Raw genomic sequence first — 24,460 nt, 5'->3', positions numbered from 1 at the left:
TGATTAACACTAACAACTCACTGGTAAGCTTGTTCACACTTGTTGTAAAGTAAGGTATAGAAAAAATATAGTGTACAGTGGATGTTAATCTCTGGTGTTCTTCATCCCCTAAGTTTCTTATAGGCTCTTGAACAATACCAGATTTCGAATATGTTCGCCATATTGATTAAGTTTACCTTCCTTCAAGGTCAAAATATTGATTGCCAAGGTTAAGTACTTGCATTAAAATACTCAGAAGACACAAGGTGATAAGCTGCAGCCAGTGGGCGAATTGGTTAGGTTGTTACAAATTTGTGAACATAAAGTATGTTTATGAAAAGACAACAAACATTAACTTTGAAAATTAGAATACCAAGTATCTAGAGTAATGCTGCAGTGTAATGTTATTATGTACACTGGCAAACGTTGTACTGATTCTGTAATAGAAGTTGGAAATATCTTTGTAAGCAAAGCAAACCAAGTATGCCACTTGTAGTCTAAGTGATGCAGGCCCAGTGAGCCTCTTGTAATCTGTGTAAGTGATGCAGGCCCAGTGAACCACTTGTAATCTGTAAGTGATGCAGGCCCAGTGAGCCACTTGTAATCTGTAAGTAATGCAGGCCAAGTGAGCCTCTTGTAATCTGTAAGTAATGCAGGCCCAGTGAGCCTCTTGTAATCTGTAAGTAATGCAGGCCCAATAGGCCATTTGTTTATCTTATATGTAACAACCATGCTGTGGTTTAAAGTTTTTAATGAAAGGTCTGTGGATACCATGTGTGGTACTGTTGTATTTCAGTCTGTTTAAACTTTGTATACTTTGATAGTGATTTGGTGAATTTTAAAGTTCTCTCCACTATGGACAATCTTATATCAGCATGATTTGTGGAATCTCGTAGAGAATTTCATTTTGTATCATTTTCACAGTGTTAAGTAACTATAATGTCAAAGTTTATGAAACACATAATAATGTTGTTCACTGATGTTTACAATTTGATCTGATAAAAGAGTTGTGGTTCTGTAACATTAAACAATAACTCCTTTCTGTCTTGTTTTATTTTTCTGTTATTCATTTATGCTTAATATTCTCCATTGGTGTAATAATTTCTTACAGTTCTATATACTGTAGCAGAGCTACAATATCTTTAGTACATTCAACTAAGTTTCTATATCACGTCTCCACCAATGATTCAGATATAGGTCAGTTTCTATATCACGTCTCCACCAATGGTTCATGTATAGGTCAGTTTCTGTAGCACGTCTCCACCAATGGTTCATGTATAGGTCAGTTTCTGTATCACGTCTCCACCAATGGTTCATATATAGGTCAGTTTCTGTATCACGTCTCCAACATTAGTTCATGTATAGGTTATCAAAATCCAAGATGGCCGCCTGTTAGCCATTTTGTTTTGTCCCAAAATCAAACGGGCACAATGAGGGACCAAGGGGAACCTACATATGCAATTTGAGAAAGATCCAAACAGTGCTTCTCAAAAAATAGCGATAACAAAAACTGTTCAGGGACGGACCACAGAATAGCTCATCTGATAATAGTACATGTCAACTCTTCTCAACTTTTTCAATTTATTAAATTTAAAATTATGTGTAAAACATGAATGAAAAAAATCAAATTGGCCATTTTGGAATATCAGGTCAACCACGAAACATCAGTAATTCTTCAGAAATGTGTGCAAGCAACTTCAGTTGTAGAAAGTCAAAGTGACTATTGGCCATCTTGAATACTAAATTATCAAACTCAAAACATGCACAACTAGGAGCCATTACTGAATATATTCTATTTTAAAATTCCAAGGGTAGCTTTCAGTATTACTGAGAAATTAAATGCTAAACTTGTCTCATGTTTCCGAAATATTAATAAATGTTTAACTTGTCTCAAGTTTCCAGATCCAAGATGGAGAAATAGTGTTAAAAATGACCGTGTGATAAGATGAGAACAGGTTGTTCTACTGCGACCACGATTTGATTACACTTCCACAACCAGATTAGGAGATATGCTCAACAACTTTTGGTTACTATGGAAACAAAAGCAAGAATATTTTCCAATTTACAGATGTATTTGAATTTTATTTCATTCAACAAATAATCCAGCAATACACCTCTTGCTAACCCATGCTTGAATCATTTAGAAGTTGAAACATTAAATTTTGTTTTAGTTGAAATCAATCTTAATGTGATCCATGATATTACTGGTCAATAAATTGTAAAAAGAGCTAGCTAGACAGGAAAATATCTACCTGTCCCAAACATCATTGCATCATATTAATCCTTATAAGAATCAGGAGACAACAGTCGTCCTACCAAGAGCTACTTATAAAGCACTGTATATACCTCTCCTTTAAATTTCTAGATCAAAATGGTTATAAAGCATTCAAAGGTTTATCAAAAGTCCGTTAAAAACTAAATTTCAGTTTAAAACAAAGGGCAATAACTCTCAAAAATATTACCAAATCAAATTAAAATGCAAATCAGGAAACCACAACTAAAGTGCTGCTGGTAAAGCCTCTTATGTTTTTATAAGGTCAGTAACTTAAACAGAAAGGGTATCTCTGGAAAAATAAGAGTTTATGACTGATGGTTAGCAATGGACAGGCAGTAAGTTGTCAACAAAGATGAAATTTTTGATAGGCACATTTAAAAGATTATTATAATAATTAGGCACATTTAAAAGATTATTATAATAATTATACAAACTTTCTCCAAAATCATGTTTATTTAATGGTGAATTGTCAGGTACAGATCTTATACAAATATAATCTTACCAAGGAAAAGCACAATATTTCTTTAAGATAACAGCTGGCGTGATGCTAATGCTCCCTAAATGTTTCTTTGAACACATACAGATACCTTCAGCATGTATTACCTAGGTATCATAAATAGTTGATACAGGTAGGAATATGAAGCAGTGTACAAACGAGGCTATATATATATATCAACAATTTGTCCTGTTCTGTGCTGGTGTTAAAGCCAGTCTGTTGTCATTCTGTGATAACAAATCCATCAGTAGTTTGCTAAACATTACAAACATCAAGAATAATTCTGATGTGTAACCTCGTACTACTGTAGTGACTTAACTAAGTAATCAAATTAGGTACAGTGTATTAACTTCTCACTGATGTCTCTATCACGAATCCTCATAATCTCGTGTATGTTAGAGGATTATTGTTGTTCAAAGCTGAACAGGCCAAAAAACAAAGGTTGACAAACAACTTTGTATATAACCATTTGGCTACCGTTAAGTCATCAAAATGAAAAAATAATTCTGGAAATAGAACTTGATCTTCTCAATACATTCAAACTAATGTATTTACCTGAATTTCAGGATCATAAATCATCACAAATGAATTAACATCGTTAGTTCACAAGTGTCAAAGACGTCATCCGGAGTGTTAGGAAATACTGATACTGAACTGAATACGGTCTCTGTATTGGACATAATGGGGTAACTCCAATATCACATGGAAAGTGAAAGTTCCCTGTGTCAAACACATGTCTACAACTCATTATATTCACTTATATTTACAAGGAAGTTACACATTTACATAACAAAGTTTGGATGCATCACTCAAATGAGATTTGAACACTTTCAGAGTGGACAGTTATACAAGACACTTGTTCAAGCAGGACACTAGTCAGTTGTGATATAGTAGATGAGAGTTTTAGGCCCTTCATCCACACTGAGACTAAAAGTCTGTGTCTCGTTGCCATCTTCTTCCTGGATATCTGATGAAACGATGTACATGCCTGGCTGATCCTCCACCTCCTGAACATCTTGTATGATATAATCCGTCTCAGTGTTGTTCCCTGCCAGCTGTGTAATGCCCTTCACTGCTTCCTCAATCACCGTCTGATCATTGTGGGTTAAACTGGAGGATGGCGTGACCGAGCTACTTGGTCTATAGGAGTGATCTAACAGCGAATACATCTTGGTGTTCTCCATTAACTCAGCCTCACTATTCACTATCACCTCCACGATACTCTCTGCGATGTTCTCATCATCCTGTGACGACCAGCCTTTCTCCTTCACAGAATGCATCATGCCTTGTTTACGCTCAGCTTGTTTCTTGGGACGCCGAGTTTTGCCTGATAAATTGTGGACATTTTGAACGTGTCGCATGAGCTTGCTCTTCACCTTAAACCTTCGATCACATATTTCACAGCCGTATGGTCTCTCAGATGAGTGAGACGTATTGTGGATCTTCAGCGAGTAACTTGACGGGCAGAACTTCCCACAGGTGTCACACTTATAGATCTTACCGTATTTGTTTCCGACCTCTCCAACCTTTCCCTCTTTGATGACATGGTAACGCATGTGATTTCGAAGTTGTTCCTTCAGTTTAAATGTTTTGCCACAGGTGGCACAGACGTGGTTACGCTCCATGTTATGAACACTATTCATGTGTTTACTCAGATTTGGTTTGAGGCGGAATCTTTTGCCACAGATGTCACACATACAAGTGGTGGCGCCAGGAATGTGTAGAGTCTCGTGGTCCTTCAACAATCGTTTCCTGAAGAATCCTTTGCCACATGTTTTACACTTGAAGTTGAGGTACTTCTCGCGATTGTGTATCTTGACATGGCATTTTAAGGTGTCATTTGTTTTGAAAGATTTGCCACAAAGGTGACACATAAATGGCTTCGCATCACTGTGAATGACGTTGAAGTGTCGCCTCATGTTCCCAAAGGTTGTGAATTTTACCTTACACACCGGGCATTGGTTGCTTTTGTCGAGGTCAGTTTGCCTGTTGGCCATGTGTTTCTGTTGGTGAATCAACATGGTGAGCTCCTTTGTAAAGGTTTTATCACATTGGTTACATTTAAAGTTGTACTGTGGAGTGCTCTGCTCATCAGACCTTGTCTTAATCTGACGTTGTGGGTGATAGGTCAAGATGTGGGTCAATAGGCTCCCCTTGTCAATGGCCACGGAACACACTGGGCACTTCCTAAAGGAGGCAAGGCCGTGGCAACTAAACTGATGCCACAACAGGTTTTCGTACTTGAAGAATTTATTCCTGCAGTCCACACACTGAAAGAGGATTCGTTTTTGAAAATTCTGTAATTTTCCCACACTTTTTCTATCCTTTTTGCATCCCAATATTTTTGCCTTACGATTCCCATGTTTCTTGTGACAAACCAACTTATGAACATTAAATCTTGATTCCACCAGAAACACATTTCCACAATTTTCACATTTAAGAGCCTGGTCATCAGAGCTGTGTGCTTTTTCATCGGAATTGTGCACTTTGTCATCAGAACTGTGTACCTTGCCATCAGAGGTGTGTACCTTGTCATCAGAGCTGTGTGCTGTGTCATCAGAGGTGTGTACCTTGTCATCAGAGCTGTGTACCTTGTCATCAGAGTTGTTAGTCTCATTTGTCACGTGATCACTTGATTCTGATTGTGAGTCAGCACTGACTACATCATTTCCATCTGATACTGGTGATTTGAGTTGTGATGTGAACTGTTTAATGGACCGACTTTTCCTCTTTCTTTTGATGGCAAAGTGCAGTTCGAGAACATGAGATTTGAGATATTCTTGATAAAGAAAGGTCATGCCACATATCTCACATTTATGGCTATCACCTGTGTGTGTGAAGAGATGTCGGCGGAGTGTCTCAGCGCGATTAAATTTCTTCAAATTACAGACAGTGCAATGGTATGGAGTTGCCACCTTGTTCTTCAGACGTTCATCACCAAGCTCTTTTTCCTTCTTAAACACACTGATTAGGTGTGGGCTCAGCTTGAATGTACTGCGACCTGTCCCATCATACGAGCGGTGGGCGTAGTAGTTGTTCCACTCTCTCACAGAACACTTGTAAACCTCCTCGGTGTCATTTCCATCATCATCCAGAAGCTGCTTGCTTCCCTCTTTTGAATTGTCATCCCCATTTTCCTCATTTTTTACCAGGTCAAGTTCGCAATCTCGCTCGGTGGACATATCGTCTTTCTCATGTTCTACATCAACATCTTCCAAATTATCTCCCATTTCAGCATTCACAAAAGTCCCTTCTTCAACAGTTGAAGGCAAGATTATAATTTTCCGTTTGACCTCTGGATCAATTTGTCGACGATTGGTTGCTGTGGTAACACGGTTGATGTTCTTCACACAGGAGATGACATGATCTTTGAGGTACTGTCCCACAGCGAAGCGCCGCCCACAAAAGGTACATTTGTAACGCTTTGACTCTGTGTGAGTCTGAAGGTGTCGGTAAAGATTATACTGATTTAAAATGATCTTATTACAAACATTACATTTGAATTGTCCGTCCTCTGTCATCCAGTCCTTTGAATTGATTCCAGCCCTAAACTCTTTAGTAGCTTCCCTATGTTTACGCCTTGCTTCCTGTAAATTAACCTCGGGTTGGGAGGCTTTCACTTTGTTCAACACTTCAAGGATTTCTTCCTCAGTGTTTTCTGCCGTCAGATTTTTTATATCATCTTCTGCATTCACCTCAGATAATTTATCAGACATTTGACTGAAAGGTAGGTTGATGAATGTATCTGGTTCGTCAGGTGAGGGCACAATGGAAAGGTGTTTCATCATCACAGGAGATGGTCTCATGCGGTCATGGTTACGATATTTGACTCGCTGTGGGTTGTTGAGACAGCCAACAACGTGTTCCCTTAGATACTGGATGTAGTGAAAGCGCTGTGAGCAGAACGTACACTTGTACGCCTTGAAGTCTGAGTGAGTAATACGATGCCGACGCATGTTCTGTGGAGTGCTATAGACTTTCCCACACAAATCACACGTGGACTCGGTCTCCGGAGTCACCGTTGCCTTCTTCTTAGACTCTAATCTTTTGGAAATTCTACATTGCTTGGGAGTTACATTTGGATCTCCAGTCTCCTTTTCAGATCCCTTTGTCAATGACTCTTCGTCATGCTCTAATACTAATGCTTCAGATATCTGATCTGGTTTAGAGGTTACAGATGGACCTGTCTCCCCATCACATTTCGATGTTTTTGACAATCGCCTCTGTCTCGGTGTTTGAGGTGGAGTTGCCTTTTCTTCAGATTTCAGTGTCAATCTTTTAGACAATCTTCTCTGTCTTGGGGTTTCAGATGCTTCCTCATCAGGTGTGTGTGTTTCAGACAACTGTCTCAAGGTTACATGCATCTCGGTGTCAGTTGTAATTGTAGTGCTGTCATTTGTCTTCGACGACCGACTCATTTTGGACTTTTTTGTTGGTGTTCCATCTTGATCTCCTTCCAAATTCTTTCTTTTAAGTCTGTCACTTGATTTCATGTTTCCTTTCAGTGTATGCTGATCGTCAGACGTCCTTTCAGACTGTTGCGCTGTTTTTGCATTCTTTCCTCTCTTGCTATCAACTTCCTCTGGCTCTATCTTGATACAAGACAAATCTAAACGTGTCTCGATGCTTTTTTTTCGTTTCGGGATAAGATCAAGCCAGACTGGAGTAGAACAATTTCGTGAACTTTTTCTCGCAGGAGATGGTGTTTTAAGTGGTTCCCCCTTTTTTCCTCCACTTCGAGCGTTCCTCCTGACAGGTGTCTCCTCTGTTTTTTTCTGTTTTTCTGTAAGTCCCATTGTCTCCATAATCACTCGTTTATTTAATGCAGTAGACAACGGTTGATCTGTGTTGGTAGGTACTTCAGGAATTTTCCAATTTTCCGATCCTCCATCATCACCGGAGACGTGGGACGTAGGTTGATCAGTGTTGGTAGGTACTTCGGGAATTTTCCAGTTCTCCGATCCTCCACCCTCACCAGAGACGTCAGATGTGAGTTGATCTGTGTTGGTAGGTACTTCCGGAATTTTCCAATCCTCTGTTCCTCTACCCTCACCAGAGACGTCGGACGTGTTTGAGGGAGAGATTGGAGTGCTTTGAGGCATGGACATTTTATCTGATCTCACTTCAAGTGTTGATGGCTTAATGTGAGTTGATGTATGGCATGAAGGATCAGAAAAGTCTACACAACCAACACTACAGTCTGTGTTCTCTTTACTGATTAGAGTATCCTCTGTAATGCTTTGTTCCAGATTTATCATCCCATCTCCTGACGTATCATCAAGCTTCCTACATAAGTCAGGCAGTTGTGGTGTCTGGGACGGACCCTCTTCAGTCTTCTTTTCCAATTTGTAATCACTTTTTGCATCTGAAAAATACAAAATGATAAAACAATATTAGTAAAATGTAGCAGGGTAAATTATGAGTGAACTCCCTTGCAAATATAGTGACCTGCCTGGCAATTACAGTGACCTGCCTAGCAACTACAGTGAACTGCCTAGCAACTACAGTGAACTGCCTAGCAACTACAGTGAACTGCCAATCAAACAATTTACTGTTAATCTACTACATCGTGTTTAGTGTAAAACTTCCACATGCCATGTAGGCAAAATTTCAAACAAGAGGCCTTAGGGCCCAAACGGTCATCTGAGTAAACTCGCAAGGGAAACAACTGGAATAAACATGTAGTATAGAGAAGAGAAAATGAGAAATGCTATTTGTACAGGGACAGAAGTTTTACTTTCAGACATAGAGTATCTGTTTCAACAATGTCTGGGTATTGAGAAGAGTTTTGAAATTTTAGTCAATTTGATGCCCTTTTGGCCAAGCAGATCAGCCCCTTGGAGTCAGCCAGATTAAAGCTCCTTAAGACCCTTCCATACATGAAGAGTATTTGTTCTATCATATTCGGGTACTGAGAAGAAGATTTCTTAAATTTCAGTCAATCTGATCCTTTTTGGCCACACTTTTCTTCCCCTGTGCACGAGATCAAATTGCCGTCCTATAACAACAATTTTAAGTTTGATCTATTTCCAATTAAACTTTTACAAATTATCCTCAAAAACGTAATCTTCCTATATATTCTATGGTAAACTTTACCTCCTCCCCAGAGAAAATGTATGACCCTAGGGTCATGAAATTTACAATTTGATATGATATTGATTCTATACTATTTGGGTTAAGAGAATATTTCTATTAATTTCCAGCAAGCAATTTACAGAGCCTCTGAAAATGGCCTAAGTAACTATCTTTTTGTAATAGTGACCTAATTTCTGATCTGCATATCTAGAAAAGTATTGCAAAAGAAGTACTTTCTTCCAGAAGAAAGAAAAAAACTCCAGCAATTGTACCAGAACCAATTTTCTACTTATTGTGACCTTGACTTTTGATCTCCATACCTGAAACCCATTCTCAATACAGCATTTTTTGTCATGTAGCACTAGATGAGGTTTGAGTGAAACTGGTCTAATTTTAAGAGATATTATGCAAAAATTGTAATTTACTGATGGTAAGTGATGTCAACTTTGACCTTTGGACATGTAACCAATCCGAAACAAGAACTATTGGTAAAATAAAAATGGAGATTAGTGCTGAAATGGAAATGGGATGGTCTGTTTGAAGTGTCAAGATTTCAAGAAAGTAGACATCTTTTGTGATCAATATGAAAATTATTTACTGCATATGCACTTTAAGGACCAATGAAATCCTTCGATGTGATTTGAATAAGATCTGTTTAGCTATCGTCAAGAAACCAATAATAATCAGTAACAGGTACCTGTGTTAACAGTCAATCACCAGGAACCCTGTCTTATCTAACGTACGGAGTTTATACACCCTTATCAAGTATTAAACTGGCAAAACAGATTTCTTTCTTTGATAAGGTCCATGGATGAGTGATAGACCATTTGTATTAAGAGGTGTGTGGTTTGATATCTGTTTACCCAGGGTGGTTTGTATTAAGAGGTGTGTGGTTTGATATCTATCTACCCAGGGTGGTTTGTATTAAGAGGTGTGTGGTTTGATATCTATGTACCCAGGGTGGTTTGTATTAAGAGGTGTGTGGTTTGATATCTATCTACCCAGGGTGGTTTGTATTAAGAGGTGTGTGGTTTGATATCTATCTACCCAGGGTGGTTTGTATTAAGAGGTGTGTGGTTTGATCACCACCCCGGATGGTTTGTATTAAGAGGTGTGTGGTTTGATATCTGTTTACCCAGGGTGGTTTGTATTAAGAGGTGTGTGGTTTGATATCTATGTACCCAGGGTGGTTTGTATTAAGAGGTGTGTGGTTTGATATCTATCTACCCAGGGTGGTTTGTATTAAGAGGTGTGTGGTTTGATCACCACCCAGGGTGGTTTGTGTTAAGAGGTGTGTGGTTTGATATCTATGTACCCAGGGTGGTTTGTATTAAGAGGTGTGTGGTTTGATATCTATGTACCCAGGGTGGTTTGTATTAAGAGGTGTGTGGTTTGATCACCACCCAGGATAGTTTGTATTAAGAGGTGTGTGGTTTGATATCTATCTACCCAGGGTGGTTTGTATTAAGAGGTGTGTGGTTTGATATCTATGTACCCAGGGTGGTTTGTATTAAGAGGTGTGTGGTTTGATATCTATGTACCCAGGGTGGTTTGTATTAAGAGGTGTGTGGTTTGATATCTATCTACCCAGGGTGGTTTGTATCTTTCAGGACAATGAGCTGGTTCGTCCTATGGTCGTGTATATGTTCTTTAACCAGAAAATTGATTACCCAAATTGTTGTAGATAGCATGGAATATTGATGGACCTCTCAAACAAGTGATGTAGTACTACTACATGGAGACCCTGGATGTTCACAGGGTCATAAACCTAACACAAAATGTTGCCTTGTTTGTTATCAATAAACCCAGCACAAAATGTTGCCTTGTTTGTTATCAATTAACCCAACACAAAATGTTGCCTTGTTTGTTATCAATAAAACCAGCAGACACAAAATGTTGCCTTGTTTGTTATCAATAAAACCAGCAGACACAAAATGTTGCCTTGTCTGTTATCAATAAACCAAGCAGACACAAAATGTTGCCTTGTTTGTTATCAATAAACCCAGCAGACACAAAATGTTGCCTGGTTTGTTATCAATAAACCCAGCACAAAATGTTGCCTTGTTTGTTATCAATAAACCCCAACACAAAATGTTGCATTGTTTGTTATCAATAAAACCAGCAGACACAAAATGTTGCCTTGTTTGTTATCAATAAACCCCAACACAAAATGTTGCCTGGTTTGTTATCAATAAACCCAGCACAAAATGTTGCCTTGTCTGTTATCAATAAAACCAGCAGACACAAAATGTTGCCTTGTTTGTTATCAATAAACCCCAACACAAAATGTTGCCTTGTTTGTTATCAATACACCCCAACACAAAATGCTGCCTTGTTTGTTATCAATAAACCCAACACAAAATGTTGCCTTGTTTGTTATCAATAAAACCAGCAGACACAAAATGTTGCCTTGTTTGTTATCAATAAACCCCAACACAAAATGTTGCCTTGTTTGTTATCAATAAACCCAGCACAAAATGTTGCCTTGTCTGTTATCAATAAACCCAGCAGACACAAAATGTTGCCTTGTTTGTTATCAATAAACCCAACACAAAATGTTGCCTTGTTTGTTATCAATAAAACCAACAGACACAAAATGTTGCCTTGTTTGTTATCAATAAACCCCAACACAAAATGTTGCCTTGTTTGTTATCAATAAACCCAACACAAAATGTTGCCTTGTTTGTTATCAATAAAACCAGCAGACACAAAATGTTGCCTTGTTTGTTATCAATAAAACCAACAGACACAAAATGTTGCCTTGTTTGTTATCAATAAACCCAACACAAAATGTTGCCTGGTTTGTTATCAATAAACCCAGCAGACACAAAATGTTGCCTTGTTTGTTATCAATAAAACCAGCAGACACAAAATGTTGCCTTGTTTGTTATCAATAAAACCAACAGACACAAAATGTTGCCTTGTTTGTTATCAATAAACCCCAACACAAAATGTTGCCTGGTTTGTTATCAATAAACCCAACAGACACAAAATGTTGCCTTGTTTGTTATCAATCTGTATTTTCCTTGCTTTATGATTATGAAAAGTTATCAGAATCCGTCATTTAACATTTATCTTGTACACATCTAGGAGAGTAACAGCAAGTGGATAAACAAACAAGTACGTCTTTGATTTACATTGTTTAATGTCAACATACAGAATATTCCCTAACACAGACGCATCATACCACTACCCAGATCTCTTCAGATGCTCAGACTATATCAGAATGTCCTCCATTACTCTGAAGTTCCAACACTGCTGTCACATTTAACATCGAAGCTGATTTGATATCCAATTTCTAATTCTGACACCATGATTCTATATACGCAATTTACAATTAAAAAATAAATTTCCAATTCAATAAAGAATGTCTGCCAGAGAATGGACTTATATCTGGGTATTTAAAAAGTTAGTAGTTTTCTTATTATGGGTTTACTACCATTCAAGGACTAATTACTTGGTAAATGCTGTATTTCGTTTATACTGTAAAAGTGCTAAATGAAGAGTAAGGAATAGGCTTGCAAAAGATTGTTTATTGGAGCATACAAATTTACATTTTCTGTTCATTTCTTACTGATATACAGAAGTAGCTAATTAGTAATTACAGTACATTGTGTATCACTAACATTGCACTAGACACTAGCAGTGAAACATAACTGATTCTTTGTACATGTACACAACAGTGTCCGTCACATATACCTTAGTGCAACCAGAAATATCACTCTAGAAATGGACAGTTCATAACACTACAGTGTCTTTATACATATATTCTAGAGATTCAGTTTTCATTAATTCAAAAACTGGGTTACTAAATACAAGACACTGACACCGTATCACTCAACACAATTTACAGTACAGTGTACCCACTCTAGCCTTTAGAAGTTTAGAAGCCATGATCTTAAAACTTGAATCACTTAATGTGGAATAAACATCAGGAGCAATGTACTCACTCTTGAAGTAACAAGTTGAAACTGTCTAATTCAGAAAGAAATTTGTCTCCTTTCTAAATGTTCTTGGTGTTCCCTACTCAATAACACATAGTTTCCGTACTTAAGAAAGTGAGTTCCCAATCTCATTAACTCAACATGACATAAGCCTTAGTGTCCCCTTGCTGAACAAGAATGATGTTTCCACTACCAAGCTGCTGTAAGAAGTCCTGAGAGTTCACAGTTTGTAGAATCTCGTTAAGTTCACTAGGAGACATTTCTGTGTTTTCAGCGTTTTCTTCAGTACTGGCAGCGGTGTCTTCAATTACTAGCCTGTCTTCCAAATGCATGACGTTATTAACATTGTCCAGGATAGACTCAACAGCTAAAGACGTTGCAGGGACGCCAATAACAGATTCATCAGTTTTCGATGTACTGGCTGTGTCAATGATTGATTCTACAGCTGTATGGGGGGCATCGTCCAACACAGGAACTAAGTTATATGTAATGTCTGGTGATTCCTCAATTATCACACCCGTCGCCAAAGATTCCAACGCCAAGCTCGCCTCTCCTTCGTCTCTAGTCATCGATTTCATTGGACTGACCATTTTTATTTCTGAATCATTCTTCATCATTTTCTTGAAGTTATTTTTGCCTACTTTGATTTTCTCTGGTGTTACAGGTTTAGCCATTGCTTTCTTGATTATAATTGATTTGGACTCTTTGTTCTCTTCAATCTCATCTTCGGATCCTTCTGTCTTGGACTGGGATATCAGGTGTGAATATTTATCAGAGATCTGTGCTGCACCAATCTTTAGAGGGAATTTCTCACGTATTTCTTGAGAAGTCATACGACACTTTAGATGGGTCTTGAGATGACGTGTACACGACGTCACAGTGACAAATTTTTTCTTACAGATAGGACAGGAGTACTTCCACTCCTGTCTGTGCATCAGGAGATGAGCTTTATAGGAACATTTTCGTGGGAAATATCGGTTACATGTAGTACAATGACTGATCACTCCGTACTTGTTACCAATGATGGCTGCCGTACCATTCTCCACAGCATGTGTCCTCATGTGGAGCCGATAGTTCTCCTTCAAGTAGAATCCCTTTCCACATAGCTCACATCTATACTCCACTTTTCGGATGTGGACTGTCTGTAGATGTTTGTATAGATTACCCTTCTGGGAGAAAGTCAGACCACAGTGATCACAAGGGAAGGGTTTGTCTCCCGTGTGAACCTTCATGTGGTAGATAAGCTGACTTCTCTTGTTAAATATCTTGCTACAATAATCACAATGATGTCGCCAGCTTTCCCTACCCTCGTGATGCTGTTTCCTATGTTCGCGTAATGAGGAATTGGTCTTGTAGGATTTCTGACAGATTTGACAAACATAGTTGCGAGCATCAGAGTGGACATGTTTGAGGTGGTACAGCATCTCCCCTTTCCCGGTGAAGCACTTTTCACACACAGGACAAGCTGTGGTACGATCCTTGTGGTAGTATTTATGTTTAGTCAACAGGCGTTTGGTATCAAATTCCTTGTCACAAACTGAACATACATAGGGTCCTGGGTTTTCCACATTTTTACGTGAGTTTGGATTTTCGTGAACTTTTCCAATGTGTTGTTGTACACAGCGTTGAGTCTTGAATGACTTCCCACACCATTCACACATAAAGTTGCGTTCTGAACTGTGGGCTATCAACAGGTGCTTCTTCAGAGAGCCAGCACTAGATAAGATCTTACCACAATTGTCACACTTAAACACACGATGTGAAACAGCATGAGAGTATAATTCATGTTTGTTCTTAAAAGATATATTACAAATGTTGCACCTTAGTGAACTCAGCAATACATTGCCATCTTCAGACAATAATGGACCTTTGACCTCTGAGCTTGTATCAAACTCTCCATCTGACTCTGTTGATCCTGATTTTTCTGGCTTAATTCCCATGACTTCTGACTTGATCACCTCTGACCCTATGACCTCGGGCTCAGCGACCTCTGACTCATTAGCCTCTGACCTAGACTTGTTAACCTCTTCAGTCACAGCCACATCGTTTTCTGTTGTCTCTTCCTTGGATTCTAGCTTTAAGTCACCCTTATTTACATGTTGCTCGGTGTGAACTTTCATCCAAGTCTGATTGTAGGAAGTCCTGTTGCAATACTGACATTGAAGCCGCTTACCAAGGTCACGTTCGTTACGGTACAATGAACGCATGCAATATGTCTCTGGGTGGGAATTTCTTGCATGCTTGTTCAGTTCACAGCGCAGTTTGAAGGACTTCTCACAATGCTGGCACACATATGGCTTTTTCACAACACCGGGTTTTTTATGCTTTGATGGAGAGGCCACTTCCTTTGTCCCTTGTGAATCCTCCTTGGACTCACCACCAACATCATCTACAATCTTATCTACCTGGTCCAGGTCAACATCGCAGATCTGACTGATCAGCAAACTTACATCTTCCGTGTGGCATCTCATGTGCGACATTAAAATTCCTTTGTTAGCAAATTCTTTACCACAGGTGTCGCACACCTGGCGTTGACTATTCATGCGTCGGTCACGTTGTTCACTCTCCCGAACAGCTTTGTCAATACATTTCTCCATGTGCTCGTCAAGACTTTCCTCAGAGTTATGAGTTTTTTTACAGTAGCGACAGCGCCACTCATGTGATGCTAACTGATGTCGCCGTAATGACCACGGGGCTATACAAACCAGATCACACTTGTCGCATGGATACAGCTTATTGGTAGTCCTAATAGACTGACACTTTTTCCTGTGAACTAACAGGCTTTCATGATCAGGAAACTCTTTTTCACATGCCACACACTGCTTTGCATGTACAATAGTATGTCTTGCCAAAGCTCCCGATCCTTTAAATTTTTTCTCGCATATTGAACAGGAATAATTATACCCCTTTGGAGTAGCAAACTTTGATCTCTTTCTAAGCACACTTTTCTTAACTGATAAAGTTGATGTTTTCTTTGTCGGCGCTTTCATCTGAACATCTGTTTTGAATTCGTCACTTTCATCATCATTGTAATTGTCGTTGTCAGAGTCCTCCTTAACAGAACACTCCAGATTTAAACTGATCTCTGCATCTTGTTTCACTGGCTCTGATTCACCTTTCACTGAGATTTCCGCAGAGTTATCGTCCGAGGATGAATGTACAGTTTGTTGTGTATCATCTGTTGTGATATTCTTGTCTTGTTCCTCTGATCTTCCCCTTTTGGTTGTGGATTCTGCTGAAATTTGCTTGACTGAGCTGCAGACAGATTTTGCTGCTCTGCGTCTAATCAGTGAGGTATGTGACAATTGCACAGAGCATTTCTTTAACTCCGTCTGCTTGTCTCCCGTTGGTCCCAACTTTACTGACAGACTTTTGGATATTCCTCCATCAGACTTCACTTCTTTGGTCTTCCCTGACGTTTTCTCTTCGTTCGAAGTCTGAGAATTCTTACAAGATCTAGCATTAGTTCCTTCTACTTTATCTACCTTTGCCTTTTTCTCGCTTTTTATTGTAGTAGTTTTCAATTCATTTTTTAATGAATGACGACCAGACATCAATGGACTCATCTCACAATCTGCAAATATTTTACGTTTCCGCTTCGCACGAAGGGACATCCCAAAGAGGGAGCTTGTTTCACCACTTTCACCTGTTTCTGCTGTATCTTCAGTGGGGCTACAGGGAGGATCTTCCATCTTGAGCTCAGTTTGAGCCGATTTACTGGCAGCCACCTGTTTCTTTACCTTGAATGAGGCAGCTGACAAATTAACAGCTGTCAGAATATCACTAGGTACTGTTTCATCTCCTTCCCTCTCCTGTTGTGATGATTGTTTACAAGAACTGCCATCATTTGTCTCCAATCTAACTTCTTTACTAGGTGAAATTTGTTTATCTAACGGCATTAGTTTTAGGTTGGCTGTTACTACGGGTTTAGGAGTAGCAACTGATTCCACTGGTTTAGGGGTAGCATTCACTCTAACTAATTTCGGGGTAGCATTCGCTCCAACTGGTTTCGGGGTAGCATTTGATCCGACTGGTTTTGGAGTAGCATTCGCTTCAACTGCTTTTGGAGTAACATTCGTTGCAACTGGTTTTGGAGTAGCATTTGTTGCAACTGGTTTCGGGGTATCATTTGCTCCAACTGGTTTGGAGGTAGCAGTCAGTCCCACTGATTTCGGAGTAGCAGTCAGTTCTATTGGTTTTGTCTTTGAAGCCTCCCCCTGACCCTGTCCACTAACTGTCGCCTTGGAACCTGCAGACAGAAAACAACACAGCGGTAGTACCTTATTTACTTGAACAGATTTCACAAAATGAGTTGTATATATTTACTGTTCTGAACATTGCAGCCTTTCAAGGCAAAGTATAAGGTTTCCATATATTTCCCAAAACTGACAATGAACAATTTTAAATGAACACCCATACTGTTAAATTTCACATTCTGTTGAAAGTACTGAACAGCCAAATGCAACTTTCTTGACAAAATGTATGATTTTTTTAATACATTGTATCTACTTATTCAATCGAAATGCAAACAAATATCTATATCAAAGTTTGAAGAACCGCAGTGTTGTTCTCTGTCCACGTATAACCCACATGTAAATCAAACACAGTTTAATCAGGTGTGTACAACTTCACTTCAATACATAATCTTGTATTTATCAAAATCATTTCTTTTTGATATTTACACATTAAGAGACCCAATGTGAACATTCCACACATACATTACAGTTAATTAAAAATACAATATTGGCAAAGTGTTTGTAAAACATGCATATGCCCGATACGATAGTTGTATAGAAGTTGTTTAAAGGGAAAAATGACACTGGACAGAGAATTGACAATAGATGTCATGCTAGGAGAAGGGCAGATGAGCCAACATCCAGTCAAAATCAGCTTAAAGGCAGCTACTAGGAACTACAAGATAGTACTAAAAACAGACCACAAACATTAGCAGTGTGTATGTGGGTTGTTCTGTGTCATACTGCACCCAACCATAAAATTACAGGGTAGAGTCCCATGGATCTTTCTGTTCACCCAACCATAAAATTACTGTTTAGTTTAAGTTTGGTATATATTGCAGAACATCCTGTCAACAGTCACAGAGTCATTTAGGGATGCAAGACGAGTGCATGTGTTTTGTATGTACTTGTGTTTTTTGGAGGCTGAGATATGTTCGTGTAAGCATTGTTGTCACAGTGCGGAATTGAAACCAACTTCATAGTGTGCTACCTGATTGAATTATACTGTCAAAGACTCCTGACACCCAGTAACATTATACTGACAATGAGCAAACCAATTGTATCCCTTAAACTCACTGAAGTATATTGGCAATGAAGCATGACACCCAGTAACATTATACTGACAATGAGCAAACCAATCGTATCCCTTAAACTCACTGAAGTATATTGGCAATGAGGCATGACACCCAGTAACATTATACTGACAATGAGCAAACCAATTGTACCCCTTAAACTGTACTGAGATATTGTGTTGGGCATTGGTCACCCAATTTCTACTATCTTGTGTTGGGCATTGGTCACCCAATTTCTACTATCATTTTTACCTCATGAGTCTACCCCTGCCCCTTCATATAAACTCTTGACATTTTTCCAAAACAATTTGCGAGATTTGTCTATATTTTGTGATCAGTTTATCAAAATGCTGGTTACTTTTTACTTGATACAATCTTATGGTGGCAAGCCTGCAGGATAATGGAAAGTTTAGTTCACTTTGTGATATAAATTGTAGTAAATCATATGATGCTAGACATACAAACCAGTCCTTTAATCTGACAATAGCAACAAAGGCTTTTCAGAAATTCCTCTTATGACAAAAATTTATGTTACATCCAGTATTGTTGAAACCTTGGGCAAACACTAGTACAGTTTATTACTAGGACGCCATTTATTATAACTAGTACGGTTTACTACTAGGACGCCATTTATTTTAACTAGTACAGTTTAATACTAGGACGCCATTTATTATAACCAGTACAGTTTACTACTAGGACGCCATTTATTATTAACAACTATAAGCATTAAATACTTACTATAGCAGTGTTTGATGAAGCGTTGTACAACATCTTTGTTGGATTGCAGGAATTGTCTGCCCTTTGTTGAGCCTATGTTTAAGGCCTTGGTTGAATCCGCTGTCACCAGAAAGTACTCTAGACCCTTGTCCACCAACTCGCCACACTGAAATGACAAACACCTCTTCTTATTTCTTCACCACAATAACCCAATATGTTGTGTACATATACAAAAAGTGGTGTGTTGTATGTGTCATGATAGCATGTGCTGAATGAATAAGAATACAGTGAACCCTCAATAATCCGGTCACATTCCCGGCAATAATTGTCTACATTCTCAGCCATAATTGTCTACATTGCCGGCCATAATTGTCTACATTCCCGGCCATAACTGCATTACCGGCCATAATTGTCTGCATTCCCGGCCATAATTGTCTACATTGCCAGCCATAATTGTCTGCATTACCAATTCAATCCAATGATCAATGTAACCCGATTTATCTCCATTGATCACATGACAATAATGTTGTCAGTAAGATGCTGTTGTGTGTTTTTCAAATGTCTATTAAGCATTTAACGTGAATATAGTGTTTATATATATCTTTCATTACTGCGGTCGATTCATGTCATATATGAATATGAATCAGGGTTTTCCATAATTTTGTTAGTAGTAGGCTGTGTAGTGAAAGTAGGAGGCTGGCCTGCCGTGTACGTGTAGTCGTGTACAGAACATTATTACGGAACTGGATTGGTGTAGGCGGCCAAATGATCAAAGTCACCGGTCAAATAGGCCGGCGACCGGCTCTTATGGAAAACCCTGATGAATATATACAAAATTGAATTTCAGAAATGCAGGTTAATGTTTTCCATTGAAGTCCATTATCACAGACAGTATCAACAGTGATATTTAATGAAAATATGTTATACGTTGCATACAGTGTATCTACATACATTGTTGTGTTTAGACACAATCTGGATGCAAATTTTCAAACAAATAAAACAACCTGTTGTTGCCTGGAATTGTAAGGTTAAACATGTAGTAGACATCAACTGCATGATAAGCACAAATTTATTTATTTGAAAGCAGTAGAATACTGTAATTTAAAACTGAAAACATTTTTGTCTCAATTTACCTTGTATTAATGGACTTATATCAGGAAATATGTGATCTTATCTGTCTCTATATCAGATAAATCAATCTTATCTATCTCTGTCTAATCTATCTCTATCAGATAAATCTCTTATCTATATCAGATGAATTTATCTCATCTCTGTTTCTGATAAATCAATCTTATCTATCTCTGTCTCATAAATCTAATAAATCTTATCTATCTCTGTATCAGATAAATCTATCAGATAAATCAACCTTATCTATCTCTATCAGATAAATCTACCTTGTCTATCAATAAATTGGATAAATTGTCCAATCTATTCTTATAAAAGATAAATCTACCTTATCTATCTCTAAGTTGGATAAATCTTCCTATCTATTTTTATATCAGATAAATCTATCTTATATATCTCTATCAGATAAACCTTCCTATCTATTTTTATAAAAGATAAATCTACCTTATCTATCCCTGATGAACCCTTAGTGCACCCCTTCACCCTCAGCTTTGACCAATTTTAGCTGACAGATTATGGTTCCTGAATACAGCACATTCTACGAGTTTGTTGTGTCTCCTTCACTTCACCATATATATACTCACCATTTTATTGACCATGTGGAGCACAAGTTCAATATTTTGACTGTCTGACGTTTTGTCAGACATTTTGTTTTTGAAATGTCAGCTTCTCTGTAGACAAGTCCTAGGTATTAAAGGTCACTGAAATATAGAAATGATCAGTATGTTTAGAACACATCTTATATTTGTGACGATGGTACATGTATATGGTATCTGTTTAGTGTGTGGGTAATTAGACTGTATTCAGAACACATCTTATATCCATGATGATGGTAATTAGACTGTGCAGTCATTCATTGATTTGTTATTTTTTTTTGTTTAGTGTTCAAGGTCAGGTCACAGGGACGTGTGACATTAAGATTACCAAACTGTTTGTAAATATATATGTGATAAACATGTGCTCTTACACAATTAGAGGCTCAGGCCCGTTTGTAATTTCATTATCATAGTCATTCTCTTTGAAAGATGCCTCTCAAGATCACAGAAATGTAACTTACTAACAAAGAATTAAAATTCAATATTTCTAAATGACAAGTTATTATCTCAACATTAATAATGACAAGGTACATTTTGTAGTGTTCTATCAAATTATTGATAACTTGCCTTCTGAACATTTTTGAAAGGTCAATACCGAAATAAGGTCAAATAAATCAATATTTTACCTTTAAAAAAGTATTTGATGATTATCCTTACAATTTGCATGTGATTATCTTTAGAATTTGCATACTTTTATGTAACCCTTGTAAATACTAGCCGTAACATATTGCCCAGCTAGCAAGAACTTCTCTTCAGTTCAATGTAAAGCATCAATGCCAGCCACAGCTACATTGGACCCAGGTTAGAATTAATGAAGACATCTGTTACTTAATATTTTCTTTGTTTATGCTTATTCCAACTGTCCTAAACAAAGCATAGTCCTTGCTTGTGTCGTTTTTATTAAATGTCACTAAAATTGCAAAATGATACTACAGAATGGATGAGTAAAGATCTTCAAGTATCATTGTACAGTAATGACTAAACAGGAAATTAGGCATAGTGAACTGGATTTTCGTTTATGTTGTTATTGAAAAAAAATCAGCTCTGATGAATTTTTAGTATAAAAAATATAGACAAAAAATTAAAAAGAAAAACAAAACTGTTCTTTCAGAAAAGTGATCCGATTTAGGTACCGCCATCTTATAGTAAATTAGGCTTTTTAACGAATATTACATGGTAGTATTTATGTCCTATTGATCATGTCAAATACGACTGGGAGTTTTAGGCCACCCCAATATTACTCAAAACTATGGATTTTCAACCAATTAATCAGTTTCGGAGTTGTGGACAACGTGAATCTAATGAATAGCTTATAAAATCTGCCTTACTTATCAATGCAAAGTGGCAACCAGAAGAAAGCATTGTAAGATTTTTCAAACCACAAAATAACGCCCAACCTTTTCAAAATGGCGGAAAAGCGTTAGGCGGCTAAAAGAAGATATCATTCATGAATGCATAGAAAACATGATAGAGTTCATGTGTGACATCTCACTAGATTTGTCAATTCATTTAACTTTAACTTTCTCCCATGATTCTCAATTATCGGGGAAGTATTACCATTGAAATCCATAACATTCGTCGTCTTGTCGTCTCTCTTCTCTCCGCCATGCATTTATTACAATGTCAAGGTCAATTCAGACTTCCGCTGCTTATTCTAAATGCGAAATTTTCTGAACTATAATTCCGCATGATCTTTTTTATTCGTTTTTATATCTTTGCCAGGGAAATAAAACAGACGAGTATTCAGATATAAAAACAATTATAACAACAAATATAATAATGACACACACAATAGATACAATACATCAATTAAAATTAAAAACACGAAGTGCGGGGACGGTGTCCGGTTTTTTTTTGTAATATAATCATTTGTTTTTCCTAAAGTATATCATAGGTGGTGAAACCTGCCATAGGACCCCAACGGAAATAAGCGTATATTGTTACGCTTTTTGGGCTATCCTTGGATAGATTTGTTTAACATATATCAGCTGTCTTTATTGTGATTTTATGTTCCGGTGTTGCATGTTTTATTTATGTCAATTTTTCACCTTATGTACTATGTAACATGTATTTTATTATCATGTTTTGTATACATTTGTGCAATCTTTCCTGAATAAATTTATTATTATTATTATTATTATTACCTGTAGAAATATAAACAATTTCAGTAAATAAGTTTTACTTCCAGGCTGCGTCTCTAAAAACATGAAAATACGAGTCTCTAATAAAAATATTTAATTTAAACTTTATTTTATTATCGTATATTGAAGTGACCCATACATTATTCAAACTAACTTAAAGGATTCAGAAAGAACTACATAGTACTGATGTTCATCCGTCTCCGTATATGCTTAAAACAGCGACAGAAAGGATGTGGGGACTTGCGGGATGATCCTCGGTTACATGCTGTATACGCGTTTTCGTGCAGTAGACTACCCAATACCGTCACATACGATCCAAGACCTATTTCTTGTAAGCGTTATATGGCTGATGCTCTCAGTAAAGCATATCTAAAGAACCACGTGACCAATCGGAGACAGAACGTGATGCACAGTAAGCCAATGGCATCTTACCTATCACAGAGGCCGCATATAAAAAGCTACGAAACATCTGAAGAACATGAAATTTACAGACAGCTGAAACAAGTAATTCAGCATGGACATGTATAAAGACGTACAGGTATCATTGTACTGGGAATGTATAAAGATGTACAGGTGCCATTGTACTGGGAATGTATAAAGACGTACAGGTGCCATTGTACTGGGAATGTATAAAGACGTACAGGTACCACAGATCCCTGTCCAAAGTCCAAGGGTAAAGAAATATCTCATATTCCTATCCGTGTCCAGAGTCCGAGGGCAAAGAACAGTACGTCTCATATTCCTATCCGTGTCCAGAGTCCGAGGATAAAGAACAGTACATCTCATATTCCTGTCTGTGTCCAGAGTCCGAGGGTAAGGAACAGTACATCTCATATTCCTGTCCATGTCCAGAGTCCGAGGGTAAGGAACAGTATGTCTCATATTCCTGTCTGTGTCCGGAGTCCGAGGGTAAGGAACAGTATATCTCATATTCCTGTGTCCAGAGTCCGAGGGTAAGGAACAGTACGTCTCATATTCCTGTCCGTGTCCAGAGTCCGAGGGTAAGGAACAGTACATCTCATATTCCTGTCCATGTCCAGAGTCCGAGGGCAAAGAACAGTACGTCTCATATTCCTATCCGTGTTCAGAGTCCGATGACTCTAACAACAGGATCCAGAAGACAATTTGAGAAACTTTATATCTCACGATTATATGAACAAAATGACAAGTTCATTATGTGTTAATTTACAAGTTATCAGTTATTTTGTGTTCCTATAGTTAACAGTTCAAAGATTTAATCGTTTAAGATGCTTCTTCATTATATGTTCAGTAACGTGGTGGTGTAACGATAAATTATAAAGATGAATGAACATTCAGTGAACAAATGAACATCGTTTTTGGATACTATTATCTAGCTGACACTGAATTAGTATTGTAAAAGAAGTTGAGCGACAGTAATCTGCATACCTGAACTTCAGGAAATTTAACACCTCACAGTTCACTAACAGACGCTGGATGTTGTATTGTCATTACAGGGGCCTCAACTGTATCACGAGTTACGCCCCTTTATACACTGCCTGTCTGGACGTTTGTATTTTGTTTGGGCGTGCTTGTTTAAGTGAGAAAAGACTATATAATAATGTCTTGGGTGAGAATAAGGTCCAATGCTACCTTAAAGTTCACATATTTTGTCAATCTATCTAACGCATGATTTTCAATACGGAAACAAGCAAGTTTACTGAGCGATCTTGAATGTTTTTGGAATGAATCAGACTTATTCTTTCTATTATACTGGTGATCAGGATGAACCATGCCTGAATGGAGCATAATTGGACATTTTTGTGTATAATGTTGTCTTTGCTGT

The 24,460-nt window shown here is 37.8% G+C and overlaps 1 protein-coding gene across 1 annotated transcript; it reads right to left on the bottom strand.

The window, feature by feature from the left end:
- Positions 1-2,088: 2,088 nt before the first annotated feature.
- Positions 2,089-22,132, bottom strand: LOC132554841 (uncharacterized). The gene is made up of 5 exons (XM_060219165.1): positions 22,073-22,132; positions 20,504-20,620; positions 18,816-18,960; positions 12,906-17,018; positions 2,089-8,115 (listed from the first exon to the last, which is right to left on the bottom strand). The coding sequence occupies exons 2-5, from the start codon at positions 20,564-20,566 to the stop codon at positions 3,623-3,625; spliced, it is 8,814 nt and encodes a 2,937-aa protein (XP_060075148.1). The 5' UTR covers positions 20,567-20,620; positions 22,073-22,132; the 3' UTR covers positions 2,089-3,622.
- Between the last annotated feature and the right edge of the window lie 2,328 nt (positions 22,133-24,460).

This window comes from Ylistrum balloti, unplaced genomic scaffold, assembly GCF_031769215.1.
Source record: "Ylistrum balloti isolate Yb309-2 unplaced genomic scaffold, AGI_CSIRO_Ybal_v1 Utg370448, whole genome shotgun sequence".
Lineage (NCBI taxonomy): Eukaryota > Metazoa > Mollusca > Bivalvia > Pectinida > Pectinidae > Ylistrum > Ylistrum balloti.
The sequence above is the reverse complement of the archived record's forward strand: the minus strand, read 5'-3'. Positions and strand labels throughout refer to the sequence as shown.